Source organism: Rattus rattus, chromosome 10 (genome assembly GCF_011064425.1).
Source record: "Rattus rattus isolate New Zealand chromosome 10, Rrattus_CSIRO_v1, whole genome shotgun sequence".
Taxonomy (NCBI): Eukaryota; Metazoa; Chordata; class Mammalia; order Rodentia; family Muridae; genus Rattus; species Rattus rattus.
Genome location: NC_046163.1, coordinates 50,315,860 through 50,334,740, shown reverse-complemented (window position 1 = coordinate 50,334,740; position 18,881 = coordinate 50,315,860). Strand labels below are relative to the sequence as shown.

Sequence of the window (18,881 nt, the reverse complement as noted above, 5' to 3'; positions counted from 1 at the left end):
TGAGTGGTGTGTGTGTGTGTGTGTGTTGTGTATGTGTATGTGTGTGTGTATGTTTGTGTGTGAGTGTGTGTGTCTCTGTGTGTGTGTGTATTTTGTGTGTTTGTGTGTGTGTGTGTGTGTGTGTGTGTGTGTGTGTGTGTTTGTGTGTGTGTGTGTGTGTGTGTGTGTATATGTGTGTGTGTGTGTGTGTGTGTGTATGCTGTCTCTTATACACATCTAGATGTGTATAAGAGACAGGTGTATATATGTGTGTGTGTGTGTGTGTGTGTGTGTGTGTGTGTGTGTGTGTGTGTGTGTGTGTGTGTATGTGTGTATATGTGTGTGTGTATATGTGTGTGGTGTCTGTGTGTGTGTCTCTGTGTGGAAGTGTGTGTGTGTGTGTGTCTGTGTGTGAGTGTGTGTTTGTGTGTGTGTCTCTGTGTTGAAGTGTGTATGTGTGTGTGAGTGTGTGTATGTGTGTGTGAGTGTGTGTGTATGTGTGTGAGTGTGTATGTGTGTGTGTATGTGTGTGTGTTGAGATGAACATGAACATAGGCCTACGCTGGCCCAGGGAGGGTGGTAGAGAAACCGCATGGATTATGTGGCAGCATAGGAAACTAATCGAGCCTGAGTGCGTACATTCCAGCCGAAGCTAAGCCTGCCTCCTCCTGCCCTTGCCCTCACCTTGATGCACCGCCCACACTGTGTCTCTCTGCTGCTGTCACCACCCCCAGGATACACCTGCAAGGGTGACATCTTCCTGCTCTCCTGCCAGCTCCGAGCACACTTGGTACATATCTTTGAAAACAAACCTATTCTGCCTTGCTTCTTATCCCCAAATGACCGGTTCTAGATGTCCCTCCTACTTGGTCTTCCTCCCAGATTCTCCCATACCCTCCCAGCGTTTATAAACTTAAGAGAGGGAGACGATGACTCTGGACACTAATGTGTACCACCATTACACTGAAGGTTCTAATGAGAAATTAAATAAAAATAATGCTTTTCAAGTGAGCTAACATTGCCAAGAAATGGTCTCTACACATTAAAATGACTGAAAATTGAGCAGAAAATAATTTATACTTGCCTTGCTCCTTTCTACTTTTCTGTGGGGAGTGTATTGCTAAGACATTTTCACTACGCTAACTAGGCATGGTGGTGCACACGTTTAATGCCAGCACTCAGGAGGCAGGGGCAGGCAGATCTCTAGTCTGAAGCTAGCCTGGTCTACAGAGCAGCAAGTTCCAGGACAGCCAGGCCTACAGAGAGAAACCCTGTCTTGAGGAAAACAGTTAAAAAAAATCAAAACAAAACTATGTGGTCCAGGTTAACCTAAACTTGTTATGTAGCCCAGGCTGTCTTTGACGTCACAAGCTTACTACTGCTTAGCATCCCAAGTGCTGGGTTTACAGCCTTGGACCACTGTGCCCGCCTAAAGACTCTTATTTTGGAAAACTTTGTAAAGCATAAAGTTTACCATTTTTACCACTTTTTGTTAGTTATTTTTAGTTTATGTATACCAGAGTTGGGAGTTTTGAGATATTTTATTTAAAGATTTATTTATTTAATGTATGTGAGTACACTGTAACTGTTTCAGACATACCAGAATAGGGCATCAGATCCCATTACAGATGGTTGTGAGCCATCATGTGGTTGCTGGGAAATGAACTCAGCACCTCTGGAAGAACAGCCAGTGCTTTTTTTTTTTTTTTTTTTTTTTTTTTTTCCGAGCTGGGGACCAACCCAGGGCCTTGCTTGCTAGGTGCGCTCTACCACTGAGCTAAATCCCCAACCCCACAGTCAGTGCTCTTAACCGCTGAGCCATCTCTCCAGCCTGAGATACTTATTTTATATGCATCAATGTTTTGCTTGCATTTGTCTGTATACCATGTGTATGCCTGGTACCTTCGGAGGTCAGAAGAGGATATAAGGCCCCCTGGAACTGAACATACAGATGGTTGTCAGTCACCATGTAGGTTTTGGGAGACAAGCCCAGGTTCTCTGGAAGAACAGTGTTCTTAATGGCTAAGCCATCTCTCCAGTCCTGAGTTACTCTTATTTTATGAACTATTATGAAAGTATTTCCTGCGTGTATGCATGTGCACCATGTGTGGGCTTAGTATCCACAGAGGCCAGAAGACAGCATTAGATCCCTGGAATGGAGTTTCAGGTGGTTAAAAGCTGTGGGTGCTGGAGACTGAATTCAGGTCTTCTGCAAGAGGACCATCTCGCCATCCCCCAAATTTTATCTTTTTTTTTTTTTTGAACAACAAGTCCCATCTTCTTTTATCTTTTGAACAACTCCCATCTTCTCTTTTCCCAGCCTCTGTAAACTATTGTTCTACTGCTGTCTCTATAGCTTCCTCTTTTTTGTAAAGACAGGATCTTAATACGCAGCATCCTGAAACTCAAGATTCTCCGCTGAGGGCTGAAATTATAGGCCTGCCACCATGTCTAACTCCCTTCTCTTTTTCCGTCTAAGAATACAGAACTCAAAACCATTCATCCGCCACAAGTAAGAAACAAGCGACTGACCCTGAAGGCAGGCTATACTCCAGAGTATATTCATGCCCAGCAAGCCCATGGCTATGGGAGATTAATAGATTTGAACAATGATTCCTAGGAGGTCCCCCTGCTAAAGGAAGTACTTCTTCCTGGTGCAACAGAAAAGGCAGAAGCTTCATTGTTATCTTTGGAATCTGACAGGAGTGCAGTATAATACTGATGGCGGCCTTTTATCTTAGCCTCACAGGCAAATTAAAAATAAGCTCATTGCTACACCTGGAGTGTGTCCAGGACGCCCTGATAAATTAAGAGTCTTCCCTGGGCTAGAGAAGCGGGTGTATGTAAAAGTGCTTACCGCTCTTCCAGAGGACACAAGTTCGGTTTGTAGTACCCAGTTCAGGTGTAAGTTCAGCTCCAAGGGATGCAATGCTCTCTTCTAGCCTTTGTGGTCACTCAGACACACACACACACACACACACACACACACACACACACCACACACACACCAAATCATTTAAAATCAATGTAAAGAGTAATCCCTGTCCCCATGGTCCATGGATGAGATACCCTCCACCTCTACTTTGGTCTGCCCTAGAACACTAAAGCAAGGGAGAAGGTGATTTCTCTGTTGACAGCCCTGTCTCCAATGGACGGCCACTTGGGGGATCCGCTGAACCACTTAAGCCACTCTGATCTGGGGTCTGTTGAAGCCCCAAACTCTTCATGTACATCCCCTCCCCCCAACTACTTTATGGATTCACTTTACATCCCTTTCGCAGCACCCTCATCCCACCTTCATATACATTTTTAAAAAAAGATTTATTAATTTTTGTATATGAGTACATTGTCGCTGTCTTCAGACACACCAGAAGAGGGCATCGGACCCCATTACAGATGGTTGTCAACCACCGTGTGGTTGCTGGGAATTGAACTCAGGACCTCTGGGAGAGCAGTCAGTGTTCCTAACTGCTGAGGCATCTCTCCATCCCTCATATATATTCTTTTTTTTTTTTTTCTTTTTTTCGGAACTGGGGACCGAACCCAGGGCCTTGCTCTTGCTAAGCAAACGCTCTACCACTGAGCTAAATCCCCAACCCCCCTCATATATATTCCTAATAAGAGACATGATAGCATTGACCTGAGAAGGATAATTCTGACCAAAAAGAGAGACCTGGCCATCTTTGGCTAAATCAGCACTAATTCTCAATAAAATAGAGGCTTTAAGGGATTGGTTTCTCCCTAGTCTGCTTGCTGTTTCTCATGCTTTGCGTTGACTTGCTTCTCTCTGCCTCTCTGGAACACTCTCTTTTGATGGGCACTGAGCTTTGGATGGGCTCTCCTTGGGGCCCTACAAGAATCAAGAAATGATTCTTGAATGCTAATCACAGAGAGACTTTTCTCGAGTGTTTCATCTTGTGGAACAAAAACTGGAAATCTCTGTGTGCTGGGGAGAGGCTGTTATAAATGGACTAGCAGAGAAGATAAGCAGAAGAAAATAAACAGACGTGGATCAAGGTTGGGCACGCCTGTAATCTCAGTGCTTGGGAGGTAGAGGCAGGAAGATCAGGAGTTCAGGGTCATCCTTTACAGCTTTTCTTATTTTTTTGTCACTACTTTGTGTTCCTCTCCTTACTGTCTCCTAACAATATCTCCTCTGCCTCATGGTCTCCTATTCTCACTCTGCTCCATCTCTGTTTTGCTCCGTCTGCTCCTTTCTGGCCCCACTCAGACTTCTCTAACCCTATTCTCATACTCCTCCAATCCCACTCTCTTTTGCCAGCTGGATCCTACACTTCCCAGAATTCCAAAGGATGCCGAAGGTCATAGGGTCAAACAGTTCTAAGGATTAAGCATCCCTGAAGGGCCATTTGGCTAGCAACTGGGGATCCTTTAAAGAGCCAGCCACACACAATAAATCATGTCACCACCCTGGGCAACGCATGTAGTTTAATGCCAGCCTAACTCTGTATCAACCCCCACAAACTTATATGCACACTACTTATGACAACAAATGTGGGAGTGCCCTCACGTCAAGCATTCTCCATCTCTTAGGACCAGGTATCCAGACTGGATGCCACCTGTGGCTGTGTGTGTCGCTAAGGAGCCGCCAGTCAGAGAACTTCCTCCTCCTGCTTATCGATTCACTTCCATGGCTCATAGAACTGGGGAAAATTCCTGATGACTAAAACCACTCTCTTTTTAAGGACTCAGCTCAGAAGCCACTATGGTAGTGGGCACTTGTAATCCCAGAATTACAAGAATTACAAGGGATTCTGAGGCAGGAGGATTATGAGTTCAGGGGCAGCTTGGCCTAGATAGTGACATAATGAGAGGTGAGAAACGGGAGAGACTCCCCTTCCTGCCTCCTAAGAAACAGCTACGAAGATGGGAGAAATAAACGTGAGGGGAACGGAACCTGGCGTGCCGTCTTTGGGCATGTTCCTGGCACACCAATCTGAAAGCCCTCTGAACCTTGAACCCCAGGTTTAGCGCTTTTATAGAGTCATCATTACATAAGCACAATTGGCTGTTGGTGACTCAGTCAATCCCTATGCATTCTCCCCTTCCTGGAGAGCAATCAGAGTTGAGCTAAAAGCTCTAACTCTCAAATCACAAAGCCAGCTTCTCGAGCAGTCAGCCTGAGACTGGCTTCCAGGAGTCATCTTGAAGTTGTCCCTAACATCTGGTGTGGCTGAATTAGACTTTTGAGCTGAGGTTGCGCATGCCTGTAATCTCAGCAGTAAGGAGACTGAGGCAGGTGGATTGCTTTTGAGATGAAGACTGGCCTGTAGCTACACAGTGAATTTGAACTTGAGGTCACCTTGGGCCACATAGGTAGACCTTGTTAAAAGGCTTAGGAAGAAAGGGGGCTGGAGAGATGGCTCAGTGGTTAAGAGCACTGACTGCTCTTCCAGAGGTCCTGAGTTCAATTCCCAGCAACCACATGGTGGCTCACAACCATCTGTAATGAGATCTGATGCCTTCTTCTGGTGTGTCTGAAGACAGTGACAGTGTACTCACATACATTAAATATAGAAGATAGATATTTCCCTCATTCATTAAATATAGAAGATAGATATTTCCCTCATTCAGTAAATGCTAGAGGTTCTGGGATTCCTGTGCCAAGACATAGCCACATTTCTTACTTCATTCAAGAGAATGAACATCAAACATATGTTTCTAGTAGGAACTTGTCCAAGGCTTGATAGGAACTAGTCCAAGGCTTGAGAGTAAAAGAATTTACCAGTCTAGAATTAATATAAATGTTTAATAAAGAGTAGACACTTTAGACAAAGGTATAGTACGTGGGGCTGGAAAGATGGCTCTGTAAGCAGAGGACCCAAGCTTGGTTCCTAGGGGCACCTCGCAGAGAGAGAGAAAGAGAGAGAGAGAGAGAGAGAGAGAGAGAGAGAGAGAGAGAGAGAGAGAGACTGACTTGGTGGAAGGTAATAGCAGTTAGAAATTGCTCCGTCTTGCCTCCTGGGCCATTCGTGCAGGGTCAGTACTTGAGGTGAGGCACCAGAAGCCACTAGGGGTTGCGCTCTAACTGTCTAAGGAATTATAAGTCACTAAGTCGGACTCCAGAGAGTTAGTTAGGCTCTGTCAGCTGGAAAGTGGAGTTTGCTTTTTCCGTTTGGCACTTTTGACTTTCCTTTCCTACCATATCACGTATCACGTCCATACTACGGACTTCTCTCCTGGTGCTTTCTCAGCTCTGCAGGGGTAACAGAGCTGGGATTGCAGTCCCAGTGAAAGCAGAATTGGTCCTGAGATCTTATGAGCCAGGGATACACTTTCCTTACATTCCCAAGGCCCAGATAGGGAGAGCTACAGGCCCAGGGGCATGGGTGGGGATGAGAATGAAGGGTATGGGGGAGGAGTATGGGTCTCAGCCTGCTCTCAGAGACTTCATGATATTTCGGGATAGGTCTGCACTGATCTTGCCTCTGTGTTTGGCTGGCTTCTTTCACTTCCTGGCTTCTTCTTCCAGGAATCTCTGCCTAACATCTTTCTAGGAGCTGTGTCTGTCCTTCCAGCCTTAGCCTCTCCTCGCTGAGTTTTCCTTATGAGAATTCTGGAATTTTGGTTCCTTAAAAAAAAAAAAACCCACAGAAATATTGTAAGAATATGTTTTTGTTTTGATCCCAGGTGTGGGATATGTGGCTGCTTCCGACTGTCCACCACAGCTGACAATGATTTGCCTTTTGCTTTGGTGGGTGTATGATTTTGCCAGCTGCAAATAGTTTCTGCGATTGTGTGACATTTGGAATTCTGGGGACTTTTCAGAGGGTGCGTTTAAATGCTAGGGGCACGGTGGGTTGTGGGTTGTTTGTTCATTGTTGGTCATAGTTTGTTAAGTAGTGATGTGGGGGGGAGGAGGAGGAGGAGGTGGGGGGAAGAGGAGAAAGAGGAAAGGGAGGGGGAGGAGGGGGAGGAGGAGGGGAGGAGGAGGGAGGGGGAGGAGGAGGAGGAGGAGGAGGAGAAGGAGGAGGGAGAGGAGGAGGAGTTAGAAGTCCTGATGTCGAGGATCAAACTTGCCCCAAGGAACTGACTCCCCTAGTCAGCAGAAAGTAGTCTAAGGATGACATCGCCCCCTCTGTGCCCCCTGACATTACCTTTTTCCTCTATCCTTTTCTCTCCCTTATCTAATGTTAGGGGATTGAAAGGGTGGGGGGAAAGGGTAGAAGAAAGAACAATCCACAAAGTAACCAAGACCAGCCACAAGTGGCACCCAGATGTGGAGCTAGGCAGAATGGGAAATCTGATTTCAAATGCTGAAGAGAAAGGGGCAGAGGATGAAGGGATGGGTAATTTTTCTTTCAAAATGCCAGCTACGTTTCTTCATTTCTGATCCTGTTTGCAGAGATAGTGGCTCCTGGTGGCTCCCTTGTCCCTGCCACATGTTCAACATCTGCGAATCAGTCCCAACTGGATTCCTTCTAGTTAGCTGCTGTCATCCTTGTTTTTCCTAACCACTCTAAATGTAGTCCCCATAGTCTGCTTTCCTGGAAATTGAGAGTCTGAGGGTGAGCAGTGTTGAGAAGTGTTAGGTATCATTGGTGAGCTTTTTAGTTAAATGGCAGGTCTGACTCTAGATCTAAAAAGGCGAGAGACTCATGGTCCAGAGATAGGCAGAAAATCATCCTGGTCACAAGACGAGAGCTTCCTCGTTTCCTTCCTTGACACTGCCCCCTGGAAGCCATGGCTTAGGAGAGCATTGGCAGCCTTGTTTCCCTTCTGTCTTGGAGCTTTCTTTAGAGTTCATTTATCAGCATGACTGTTAATCAGCAATCGCAGAGACTGTAAAAGTAAAGGGACTTTATCTGGTGTCTTACGAAAAAGAGTCAAAGAGCCAGGTCTGGACAGCATTTGAAGGCGTGATCTCAAAGACAGGAGGAAATCAATGGCTTGTGTAAGCAGGTGGTACTGTTTTATTGCAATGCAGTAAAAATCCCTTTTTAGGAAAATTCTGTAGCATGCTGGGAAATGACTGGGGCGATGGGTCCAACAGAAGACAAAGGGTGTGTAGAGTAAAAATGTCCACAGAATAGGAGTCCAACCTTTGGAGACATAGCTTAAGTCTCCGAGCATGATGTAATTGTCTGGCATTTCCAGATGTCAGCACTTAAATGGCAAAGGTGGCCAAAAGCTGACACACCTAGAAACCTGCGTGACAGGTTTCTCGTCCCTCAATATCCTCTCAGTGCTGGGTCCTGAGTTCTAGTCTTAGTTCAATGACTCATGTGCCTTGGCAAAGTTAATAAATGTCTTCGTGACTCAGTTTCCTCATTTTTCAAGGGTGGGGAGGCTATGTCAGAATCTAAGGACGCAGTGGGAAATGAGAAGGGGAGGTTACCTGTGATTATTCTTTGCTGGGTTGAATTCTGTTCACTTAGAAGGTTTCATAGTTGGGGTCCTCTGGAATCCTCATTCCCTAGGTCAGGGTGATTCTTGAGTCTCATGCTACAGATAGGCCATTACGTGGTAAGGAGGATTGTAACGTCCCCCTGTGGGTCAGTCCCCTTTCCAGGCACTTTCACATATATTAACTCATTTAATTTTTTTTTTTCAAGACAGAGGTTCTCTGTGTAGCCCAGGCTGGCCTGGAACTCATGATCCTCCTGCCTCTGCCTCCTTCAGCAAATCCTACCGGTGTGCGCCACCACAACCGGCCAGAGGTTCTCTGTATAACAGCCCTGGAACTCACTCTGTAGACTAGGCTGGCCTTGAACTCACAGAGACCCACTTGCCTTTGCTTCCCATGGCCCATTTATGTTCTTACAGTGGTACTTGCATCTCCATTTTGCAAATGAAGAAAGTGAGCACTGAGCTACTAAATAACCAAAGCAAATTAGTAGTTGAAGTAGATATAGAACTCTGGTGGTCTGACCTAAATTTGTGTTTTTTATATGACACGGATAAACTAAAGGTTGATTGTCAAGGATGCTGTCCAGCCTGGTTTAAAAGGCAGAGGGGCAGGGCAGGCCCCTTCTTAACTGACCTCCAGAATACCCACTTGCTTCTACATAGTAGACACGTAATAGACCTTCTTTCTTCCTTCTTGGGGTGACCCCAGCCTGGCTCTACCTGACTCCGAGATGTCTAACAATGTCTTAATCTCATCCAGATGCCTCTCCTGCTGCTTCAGGGAATGTATGGTTAGGCTCTCTGAAGTTAAAAGTAGCTGGAAGTGAACTAGAGAGAGAAACAGGTCTCAGAAGGGCTGATGTGCCTAGAGAAAAAGAACCACCAAGAGGCTCAAGACACTGGCTAGATTCTTTCTCTATTTAGGGGGCCTCAGGCCTTATTTACACTTCTAGTTCTCAACAGCAAGGTGCACTGCCCTCTAGGGAAAGTGTCAAGAATCTATGAAAGGCTTTTTGTTTCTTGGTTTGTTTTAGTTGTAAAAAAAAAAAAAAAAAAAAAAAGCATGTGACTGTACAAAAAATCCTGGTAAAAAAAATTTAAGTATGGTAGAGAGCGCTGAAGCTGGGTTCGGGTCCCCAGCTCCGAAAAAAAGAACCAAAAAAAAAAAAAAAAAAAAAAAGATAACAAAGACAAAAAACAACAACCAAAAAAAAGAAAAAAAAAAAAAAGAGTTCAGGAAAGAGTAAGGATGCCAGACATTAATACAATGACCTGGAAAATGCAACAGAACTATCCTACACCTTTAAAAGGCTCACTGGGGCCACCGAGATAGCACAGCAGTTGAGGGCACTCTCCTGGGACGCTGATGACTTGAGTTTAGCTCTTGAAGAGTCTGAAGTCAGCCTAGGCTATAAAGTAAGTTCAGGACCACCCTGAGACACAGTGTGGGACCCTGCCTCAGACAAACTAAGGAGTAAATAAACAAAGCACCACCTAAACTGGGGAAAGAGAGGCTGGACAGACGGTTCATGAGTAAGAACACGTGTGATCTCCAGTTTCAGGGGATCCGATGCCCCCTTTGGGAAATAGGCACTTGTATGCGTACATGCATAGAAGCAGGCAAAAGACTCATGCACATGGAATAAGTCTCAAAGCAAAACTTCGAAAATAGCAAGTTAAGGGGGAAGAGAATATTCATCTCCAATTGACTGTAACCTTGTGGAAAGTTTACATTAACATGAAAATAAACCCACCATGTGTGGGATAAACCAGAGAGAATATTCCAATCTCTGCTATAAAGTTAATCCATGCATTGCTCAAAGTGATAAAAACAATAAAAAGCAGAAGAGTCGATCTCGAGGGAGCCAAGTGGTAAACCATTACTGAAGAGAGGAGATGGTTGAAAATGCTAAACACCTCAAAGGGATGGCAGGGATTCAAAAGTGACCACTGAGTTTTGACAACGGGAGCTAGTGCTGTGGCTCAGTGGTAGAATGCTTGGCACAAGTGCACAAGGCCAAGGGTCAATCACCAATGATACCCAACACACACACACACACACACACACACACACACACACACACACACACACTACACTATTCTACAAGCATATTTATATTTAGCGTGGACATCACTGATGCCCTTTGAGGAACACAATTTTAGTGGAGTGGTGGGCATGACTGTAGTAGGCTGAAAGGACACAGTGGAACATATTGTAGATACTATACCAGACCAGACATGTTCAAATGGCTTTATCAGACAGGGAAGCGGAAATGAGGCTGTAGATAGAGGTGGAAGTAGGGAAGCTATTAAAGTGCATTATAATTTCTCCATCACTCCCAGTTAACTTTTGGATTTTGTTTATAACATTTAGTATAGTGTATTCTGCCAATAAAGAGGATACAATCTAAAGTATTTCCTGTGTGAGTTTTAGATTCCCTGTGTTGCTTAAAGGTCTTCTCCTTGTGGAGTTTAAGCAAACATTCCCTGCGCCTTTTCTCATCTCCTAGACTGGCTTTGAACCCAAGGTAATCCTCCTGCCTCATTCTCCTAAAGGTGATTAAAATTGCAGTCATCTGGCAACTTGCCAGACTTTAAACAAATTATTTACTCTTAATAATTGTTTCCCTCACTCCACAAATTTATGATGACCTCTTCTTTAATCATTGGAGGGTGTGTGTGTGTGTGTGTGTGTGTGTGTGTGTGTGTGCGCCATGTGTGTGTGATGTGTAAGCACAGCCTGCTGACTCCATTTACTTCTACTCATATGTGTATTTGTTGAGGGTGTATGGCTTGGTACTGTAATTCTGTTTTTTTTTGTTGTTTGTTTGTTTTTTGAGCTGGGGACCGAACCCAGGGCCTTGCACTTGCTAGGCAAGCGCTCTACCACTGAGCTAAATCCTCAATCCCTTCTGTTTTGTTTTTAAACAAGATCTTGTTCTGTAACCTTATCTAACCTTGAGCCCCTAGCCATCCCTTTACCTTCCAGCTTTCTGAATGCCAGAATTATAGTAATGTAGCAACACACTTTTTTACATTTTATTGCTTATATAGTGTAAAATAAAATCTTAGTTTTCCTCCAGACATTGTACCTGATTCTTTTATTAAGAATCCTTTTGGGCAGCTGGAGAGATAGCTCAGCAGTTTGTCTGTGTCCTGCTCTCCCAGACAACCCACGTTCAGGTCCCAACACCCACAATCAAGAAGTTTACAATGGCTAGTTATTACAGCTCCAGGAGATCTAATGCTCCCCACCCCTACCCCTAGGAGAAGCTGTTACATTTTCCCACAATCATCTAAAGATTCCAACAGTGGCTAGTCAGGTATTGGTAATGTATCTAAAATATAAAAAGAGGAAGTTGTCATTGTTTTGGAAATAGGGCCTCTTGTATCCCAGGCTGACAATAAATGTTAGTTTGCTACTTTTTCATAACTGGTCTTGAACTTCTGATCTTCCTGACTGTACGTCCTAAGTGCTGCGTATAGGTATGTACTGCCATGTTCAACATAAAGTTCTATGTGTGTATATTCGAAGCGTGTATGAATGAGATTTATACTAGTTTATAAAGTGCCCTCCTTTATTTTATTTGTACAACTGATTCTCCTACATGTAAGTCTGTGTACCACATGCGTGCCTGTTGCCCACAGATACCAGAAGAGGACATCAGATCCCCTGGAACTGAAGTTACAGATGGTTATGAGCCTCCATGTGGGTGCTCTGACCCATCTCTCCATCCCCTAAAGTATACTCCCTTAGGCAAGACAAGAAACACTTTTAAGGACCTGACCCTTAATAAGTTATTTATATGTTATAATATGCACAGCTAAGCTTATAGTTTATAAAGGTTACCATACATGGTCTCTTGATTCTCATGGAAGGTCTAGGAATTGTGTGTAGGGGGGGCACAATTTATTTATATTGTATTTATGAAGTGCAAAACAAGCTTACCAAAGGTAAGTAAGCGTTCTGGGGCAGACAGCCAGTGAGTGGCTGGCCTGCTTCAGAATCTGGGTCTTGGTAAAGGAAGCTATTGTGTATCCACACATGTAAAAGCAGAGCTGGACACAGATTAGGACCTCCTCCAGGCACACTGGAAAATTTTTTTTTTTTTCCGGAGCTGGGGACTGAACCCAGGGCCTTGTGTTTGCTAGGCAAGTGCTCTACCACTGAGCTAAATCCCCAACCCCTCACTGGATAGTTCTTAACACATAAATGTGCCTGTGAGTCTAAGATTTCTATCTATTCTGTTCCATGGGCCAATACCATAAAATCAAACCTGACAATGAAAACCAGCTAATGAGGAAGAAATATAGCCTGGAAATGAGAGAAGAGATTGGGATTCCTCTGAGGATTTGAAAATGCAAAACAAAGGCAGCAGCTCCTGGAAATGTCAGTGTTTATTAAACATTTAAGGACATTTGGAGATGGTAGGAGAAATATACAGAATGTAGAAAAGTCCTAACAGTCCCCTGTGCCTGGGAGTGCAACCACTTCCATTCCTTCCTATTCTCATTGGCTTTCCCTGTTCTCCTTATTACTTATTTCGAAGACGTTTCTTGAAGCTCCCTACTGCACCCCTGACCTGTGAAGATCCATTTTTTCTTTCTCTCCTTCCCCAAATCTCGGAGTCTCAGAACTGTGCTCCAGAGTGGTCGGTCAGAGGGCCTCAATTATGCTCTGCTTGCCTGGCTGGCTCTCCAGTAAAGACTTAATAGGAGTGGGGAACTGCAAAAGCCACATGACGTCATTGGTCCTCGGTCATGGGGCCGTGGGCTCAGGTAAACAAAGGATGGATGAACAAATAAAAAATACTCAGCAACCTAGATAAACCCTGATGGAGAGTCTGATCTGCATGATGTGGATTTGAGCCCGAGGACAGAGTGTGGAGCTGGGCCACCGGAAGGTAGGAAAGGAGACAGCAGGAAGGAGCCAGGGGAACCGGAGGAGGAGATGGGAAGGCCCAGTGGCCTGGAGTTGGGCAGAGGCTATCAAGGTTCCTTTCTTCTCGGTGCCTGAGGGAGAGGCACCAAACACACAGCCCTTGGGGCAGGTGAGGAGTAGGGTTAGTCCCTAGGCTCCCGGAAAGCCGAGGGGAAAAAGTGAAGGAGAAATACAAGACTTGGAAAGGAACATTGGAATGAAACTTTACATCTCATTGGGAGGTAAGGGCAGGGCAGGGCTGAGGAGCAAGAGGAAAGCATCTAGACCTGGGAAAAAGAGGAGCCTAGGTCCCCTGCTCTGACAGAGCCTGGAGGTGACGGTCACTTGTCCGAGTCCAGGCCCATCATGTTCTTGAGGGCGTTCTTGAGGCTGGTTCTACTGGGGGATTTGACTGCAGGCCGGAGCTCCGAGCTCTGCTCATCTTTGCGAAGCTCCATCTCGATGACCACCACCTGAGAGCCTTTGGAAGACTCCGTCGCAGACCCCCGACCCCCCGCCCGGCCCGCTAACCGCTATTTCTTATCCTTGCGAGACTCCCCCAGCCCTTTAGATTTCTTCTCACTGGCAGCTTTGGTGCTTCGGCTGTGGTCCAGCATGGCATACAGCACTGGCGTCTGCGGGGATTGCACGCGTCAGCCTTGGGCTTGATCATGTCCACCCGTCCCTCACAGCTGTCCCGGACTACCCAGCGTTCTCCTCCCCAGTCTCAAATCCCGCTAACCTGCCGCCCGCGCTTCGAGGAGTCCTTAGAAGACTTGTGAAATTTCCCCTTCTCCATGGCGCTGCGGGAAGAGAGGTTGCAGCAGGATTGGGCTCACTGGAACCCAGTACACTCACCTTCCTTTTCCCCTTGGCCCTCCCACCACTGAAGCAGTCTAGGGGATCCCGGATAACGATGGGGAGTCAGACTCCGCCCCTTACCTGAGCCTTCTCTGCAGGGCAGCCTGCCTGCGCAGCCAGCAGTACCGGATCAGGTAGAAGAGCAACAGCAGCAACAGCACCACCCCGAGGATGCCCCCGATCACGGCTCCCAACACCACCCCATACCTAGTGGGCACTAGGAGGGGAGGGAGAAGAAACACGCGGGTCGCGGGCGGAGGAAGCAGAAACCTTTATCTATGTTGCTTCTCACTACACCTGTTTCCAGTTATTGGAAATGTGAGAATTTTAGCCAGGCTGCTTTCCCTTTTTGGCGTCTTTGGTTTTTACTACTGTGATTGTTTTTGTTGTTTTTTGGGGGGTTTTGTTTTGTTTTGTTTCGGGCGGAGGGGGTGCCGTCTCACGTAGCCCAGGTTGGCCTTTAAGCAGTCTTTGGCGACTTGCCCCTTGCCAAATATGGTCTTGACCTTCCGGTCACTCTGCTTCCATTTTTGGAGTATTAGGATCACAGCCAGACACATGGTGCTTATCCACCCGCCTCCCCCATCCCGCCACCTCCCTCCCAGTTTTGCTACATATCCCAGGCTGATCCTGGATTCATTATTTTACCAAGCAATCACTTCCTTAGCCTTCCCAAGCAGGGGTTAAAGGTTTGCACCACCTGTTAGTTGAAGTATTTGCCCTATTCACAGTCTATCAGCCCTCCCCGACACTGCCCTTGAACCACCTCCCAGTGCCCTGTCCCTTGTCCCTTCTCATACCTTTTTCAAAGACATAGAGCGTGACCTGAGACGTCTTGCCCACTATGTCCGGTGGGTTTTTGACATCACATGTGAAAGTGCCGTTGTCACTGTAGTCTAGGTTGTGTATGACAATGGAGCCATCCTTCCAGCTAGGGTCCCCTACCCACTGGATGCGCTCTTTGAAGGTCCCCACCTCATCGATGTAAGGTTGACCCTTGGCATAGTGGAAGATCTGTGAGGAATGAAGGAAATGGTGTGAAAGAATCCTAGCGTGAAAAGCTGCCAAAACTTGACTCAGGCTCAGGGTCCCAGATCTTGGCCTGTGAGAAGGAAGGCAGGGCACACAGGCCCTAGGCATGGTAACAAAGACTGTCTCTTAGCTTTCTACAGTTGAGTTTATGTCTCATAAAGCATTTTCCCTTCTCTAGCCCAGGCTCTCTTTTCTGTTGTTTGAAGTACCTATCTGTTGTCTAACCCCAGGACACCCACCACCACCAGGGCACTTACCGAAATGGCATCTCGGCCTCCTTCAGGCTGGTAGCGCCAGGTAAAAGAGATGTCGTCTGAGACCCATTCACTGGACCAGAAGGAGCAGTGCAGGGTCACCTGGGAGCCCACAGCACCATAGACTTCCCTGTCCGTGTAAACCACAATGGCCAGGGTTGGGGACAGCACTGCAAACAGAAGGAAATGAGATACACATGAGGGCCCAGTCAGTTACAGAGAGGAGGTGAAACCAACCAGCAGTCAGGGGCTAAGGTACTGGTAAGGCCTTAGCAAAGAGACAAACATATTGAGGCCTACCTATGAAATGCTGTGTCTGCTCAAGATGTCAGCATAAAGAATGTCCCTCAAGTCCATAGCTGTGCCATGCTGGGTATATCCAACCTTGCCTTACTTACCTCTTAAAGCTAAGCAGGGTCAACTCTGGTTAGTACTTGGATGGGAAATCTTCAGTGTAGAGGAAATGAAATCAGTGCTTTTCTTTAGGATTCTAGAAGGTGGATTGTATCCAAGTCTCGTTTTCCACTTTAGTCTCTTTCTTCTCTTTCTTCCTTCCCTCCTTCCTTCCTTTCCTTACTTCTTTTGAGACAGTCTTCCTGTGGAGCCCAAACTCTCCCTCCTGCCCCGACTTCTGAATGTTCGAATTACCACATGTGCCAACAACTGATACCTAACTCTTAAGCAATTAATTAGAAGTAGGGTTTTGAATATTTTAACTAAATTACGATATACTGAGTTTGTTTGCTCTAAGACAGGGTCTTACTATGTAGCCCTGGCCATTTTGGAACTCAATATGTAGACCAGGCTGGCTTGGGACTCACAAAGACCTACCTGCTACTACTCCTGAGTTCTGGGATTAAAAACATGCACCGTCATCCCATGCTTACATTTGTATAAAGGTTCAAATAATGCAGACAAAGCTAACTTTGACACTCACTCTAACAACCAATTTCTTTCCTAAAGTCTCCACCCTGATAGAACCACTCTTACCAGTTTTCTCCATGTATCAAACTCAATAAAAATGCAATAAACTCAAGATGTATCTGTACTTACAACAGATGGCTAAGTTTGTTTTGTGGAGCTCTTTAAAATATAATGTATATACAATACTTTGCATTAAATTCTCCTTTTTGGTTTTGAATTAAGACCTAAGTATCTGAGACAGCTTTCCGTGATGACTCATAGATGTCAGTTGTACTGTTAGCAGCCGTACAGTATCTTCAAATTCTTGCAAGAAAGAGAAGAGGAGGAAGAAGAAGAGGAAGAAGAGGAAGAGGAAGAGGAAGAAGAAGAAGAAGAAGAAGAAGAAGAAGAAGAAGAAGAAGAAGAAGAAGAAGAAGAAGAAGAAGACGAAGAAGAAGAAGAAGAAGAAGAAAAAGAAGAAGAAGAAGATGAAGAAGAAGAAGAAGAAGAAGAAGAAGAAGAAGAAGAAGAAGAAGAAGAAGAAGAAGAAGAAGAAGAAGAAGATGACGACGACTAGAAACTACAAGTCCTCTTTCTGGGCACAGTTGTCATGCCTCCCTGCTGCACCCCAGGTTACCACTTAGTGTATTCTTGACTGGAGATCCAGGGGAGGAAGGACTTCATATCACTGTTAAGAGAAACTAGATACAGAAGACCCCAAGTCCAGCACCCAAGTGACTCTGCATGTGGACCTCTGTGGTCCAACCATCCTGACCCTCTCCTTGGTCATCTTGGCCCAGTGCCATCCCTATAAGCCACCCACACAGGGAGAGTCATCCCAGGCAGTCTATGTGTGTGGGCTGGCTCTGGGGAGGAACAATTATAGACTTTTCTGTTCTTTAGGAGGAGGCGACCAAACAAAGTCCCATTGTCTAGCCAGTGCTGGGGGCTCATAACTACACCCACTCCCCCCTCATTGTCCTGAGTCTCCCATCTTAACATGCAATACCTTTTACTTACCTCCTGGGAATTCTGTCTTAGAGCCTTCTTGGGAATCCCCAGTGTAACAAGAGAGTTATTTATTGTTCGGACTTCTATTCTTCCTATTATATCATCAGTCTTTGCTCTTCTCAACTCTGCTCAGTGGTTCTAGGATTGCAAAGAGTTCTTTTCCTCCCTAGACGCCCCAACTCCTTGTTTCCTTTACCAAGGCTCTCTCCAACTCCCTGACTTCAACATTGTTTTGGGATACCACAGAATAGTCCAATAGAAAGCAGAAAAGACTAAGTGTTGGGTTTACAACCCAAGGAGTTGAACTTGACCAAGGAAAGAACCTTGGATTTTCTAACTGTTCCCCTTTCCTGCTGCTGACCCCATCATGCCAACTGCTTACACAGCATGCAAGGCACTTTGGAAAGCTTTACTTAACTAACCTTGCTTTGACGTTCTCTTGCTCACTCAACATCTGCCAAAGGGAAAGGGAAAGGCTGGCCAGTTTAAAAGGATGGCTTTACTGAGACAGGATCCTAGGATTCGCTCACATTACAGATGAGAGGCCACAGGCAGAAATTCCATCTCAGTAGCTAAGAAGTGGACTTATTCCTTAATTCATACTCCCTCGCTTTTCTCTTCTGAGTAATCAAGGTTGGGTACCTCTTGTGCAGCCAGGGGATGAAAGGGGACCAGAGCCCAGGGTTTGATCCTGATCTTCACACACTCTTTTTGCCTCCTGACAGGCTGTCAGCATGAATCTGGGGGTCACTGACTGGTTTCCAGGTGCTCAGGGAACTCTCTGTGATCTCTTTCACTATGTCTCTTTGGGAAATACCTTTCCTGCTTCCCTTAAATGATCTATACCCTCCCTTCCCGCACATAAATACCTTCTTTCTCTCCTTGGCTGGCTCTTAATAGTGGAGGGTGTGAGGTTGGGGGGAGTTTCTGAGAGACCACCAAATCTCAGGTTTCTGGGACTCAGTGGCTCCACTTACCCAAAGAAGAGAAGAGCAGGGCAGCCAGGATAGGGCTGGGGCTGGATGAGGGAGCCCCAGGAGCCATAGCTGGGGTAGGGGCAAGGGCCCAGAGTGTCTGTGGGGTAGAGAGAGCGGGGGACAAGGAACTGAGCGGTGTTTTCTGGAACCTGCTTAAAATCCCCTGGATCCCCAGCATGAGGGGGCTGTCCTAAGCCAGTGACCAATTGCAGCCTGGCATGTGCAATTGAGAGGTGGTGGGGAGGGTGGCAGGGGCATGGAGCAGAAGGGGCATTGTATACTCTGGGTAGGGGGGTGGGGGGACACATACCACCCCTTACACAGAGGGCTTTGTGTATACTGACCTCCCCCTACCCTAGGTTGGAATGTTGGGGTGGGGTGAGGCAGAGGGACAGAAAAGGGACATAGACACACTTCTCTGAGGGATAGATAAGCGGAGAAACCTAAATCCAAAAGGCCACAGCCAAGGATTCCTCCTTAGCCTCCTTGCCTGAGAGCCCTAGGACCTAGAGGCAAGTTTCTTTCAGAGCACTCCCAAATTAGGGTGTCTCGTTGTTCCGATGGCTACGACAA

The 18,881-nt window shown here is 46.0% G+C and overlaps 1 protein-coding gene across 1 annotated transcript; it reads right to left on the bottom strand.

Moving 5' to 3' along the window:
- Nucleotides 1-12,729: 12,729 nt before the first annotated feature.
- Mpz (myelin protein zero) lies at nt 12,730-18,384 on the bottom strand. Its single transcript, XM_032915226.1, has 6 exons — nt 18,309-18,384; nt 15,421-15,587; nt 14,932-15,145; nt 14,213-14,348; nt 14,013-14,073; nt 12,730-13,905 (listed from the first exon to the last, which is right to left on the bottom strand). The coding sequence occupies exons 1-6, from the start codon at nt 18,373-18,375 to the stop codon at nt 13,804-13,806; spliced, it is 747 nt and encodes a 248-aa protein (XP_032771117.1). The 5' UTR covers nt 18,376-18,384; the 3' UTR covers nt 12,730-13,803.
- Between the last annotated feature and the right edge of the window lie 497 nt (nt 18,385-18,881).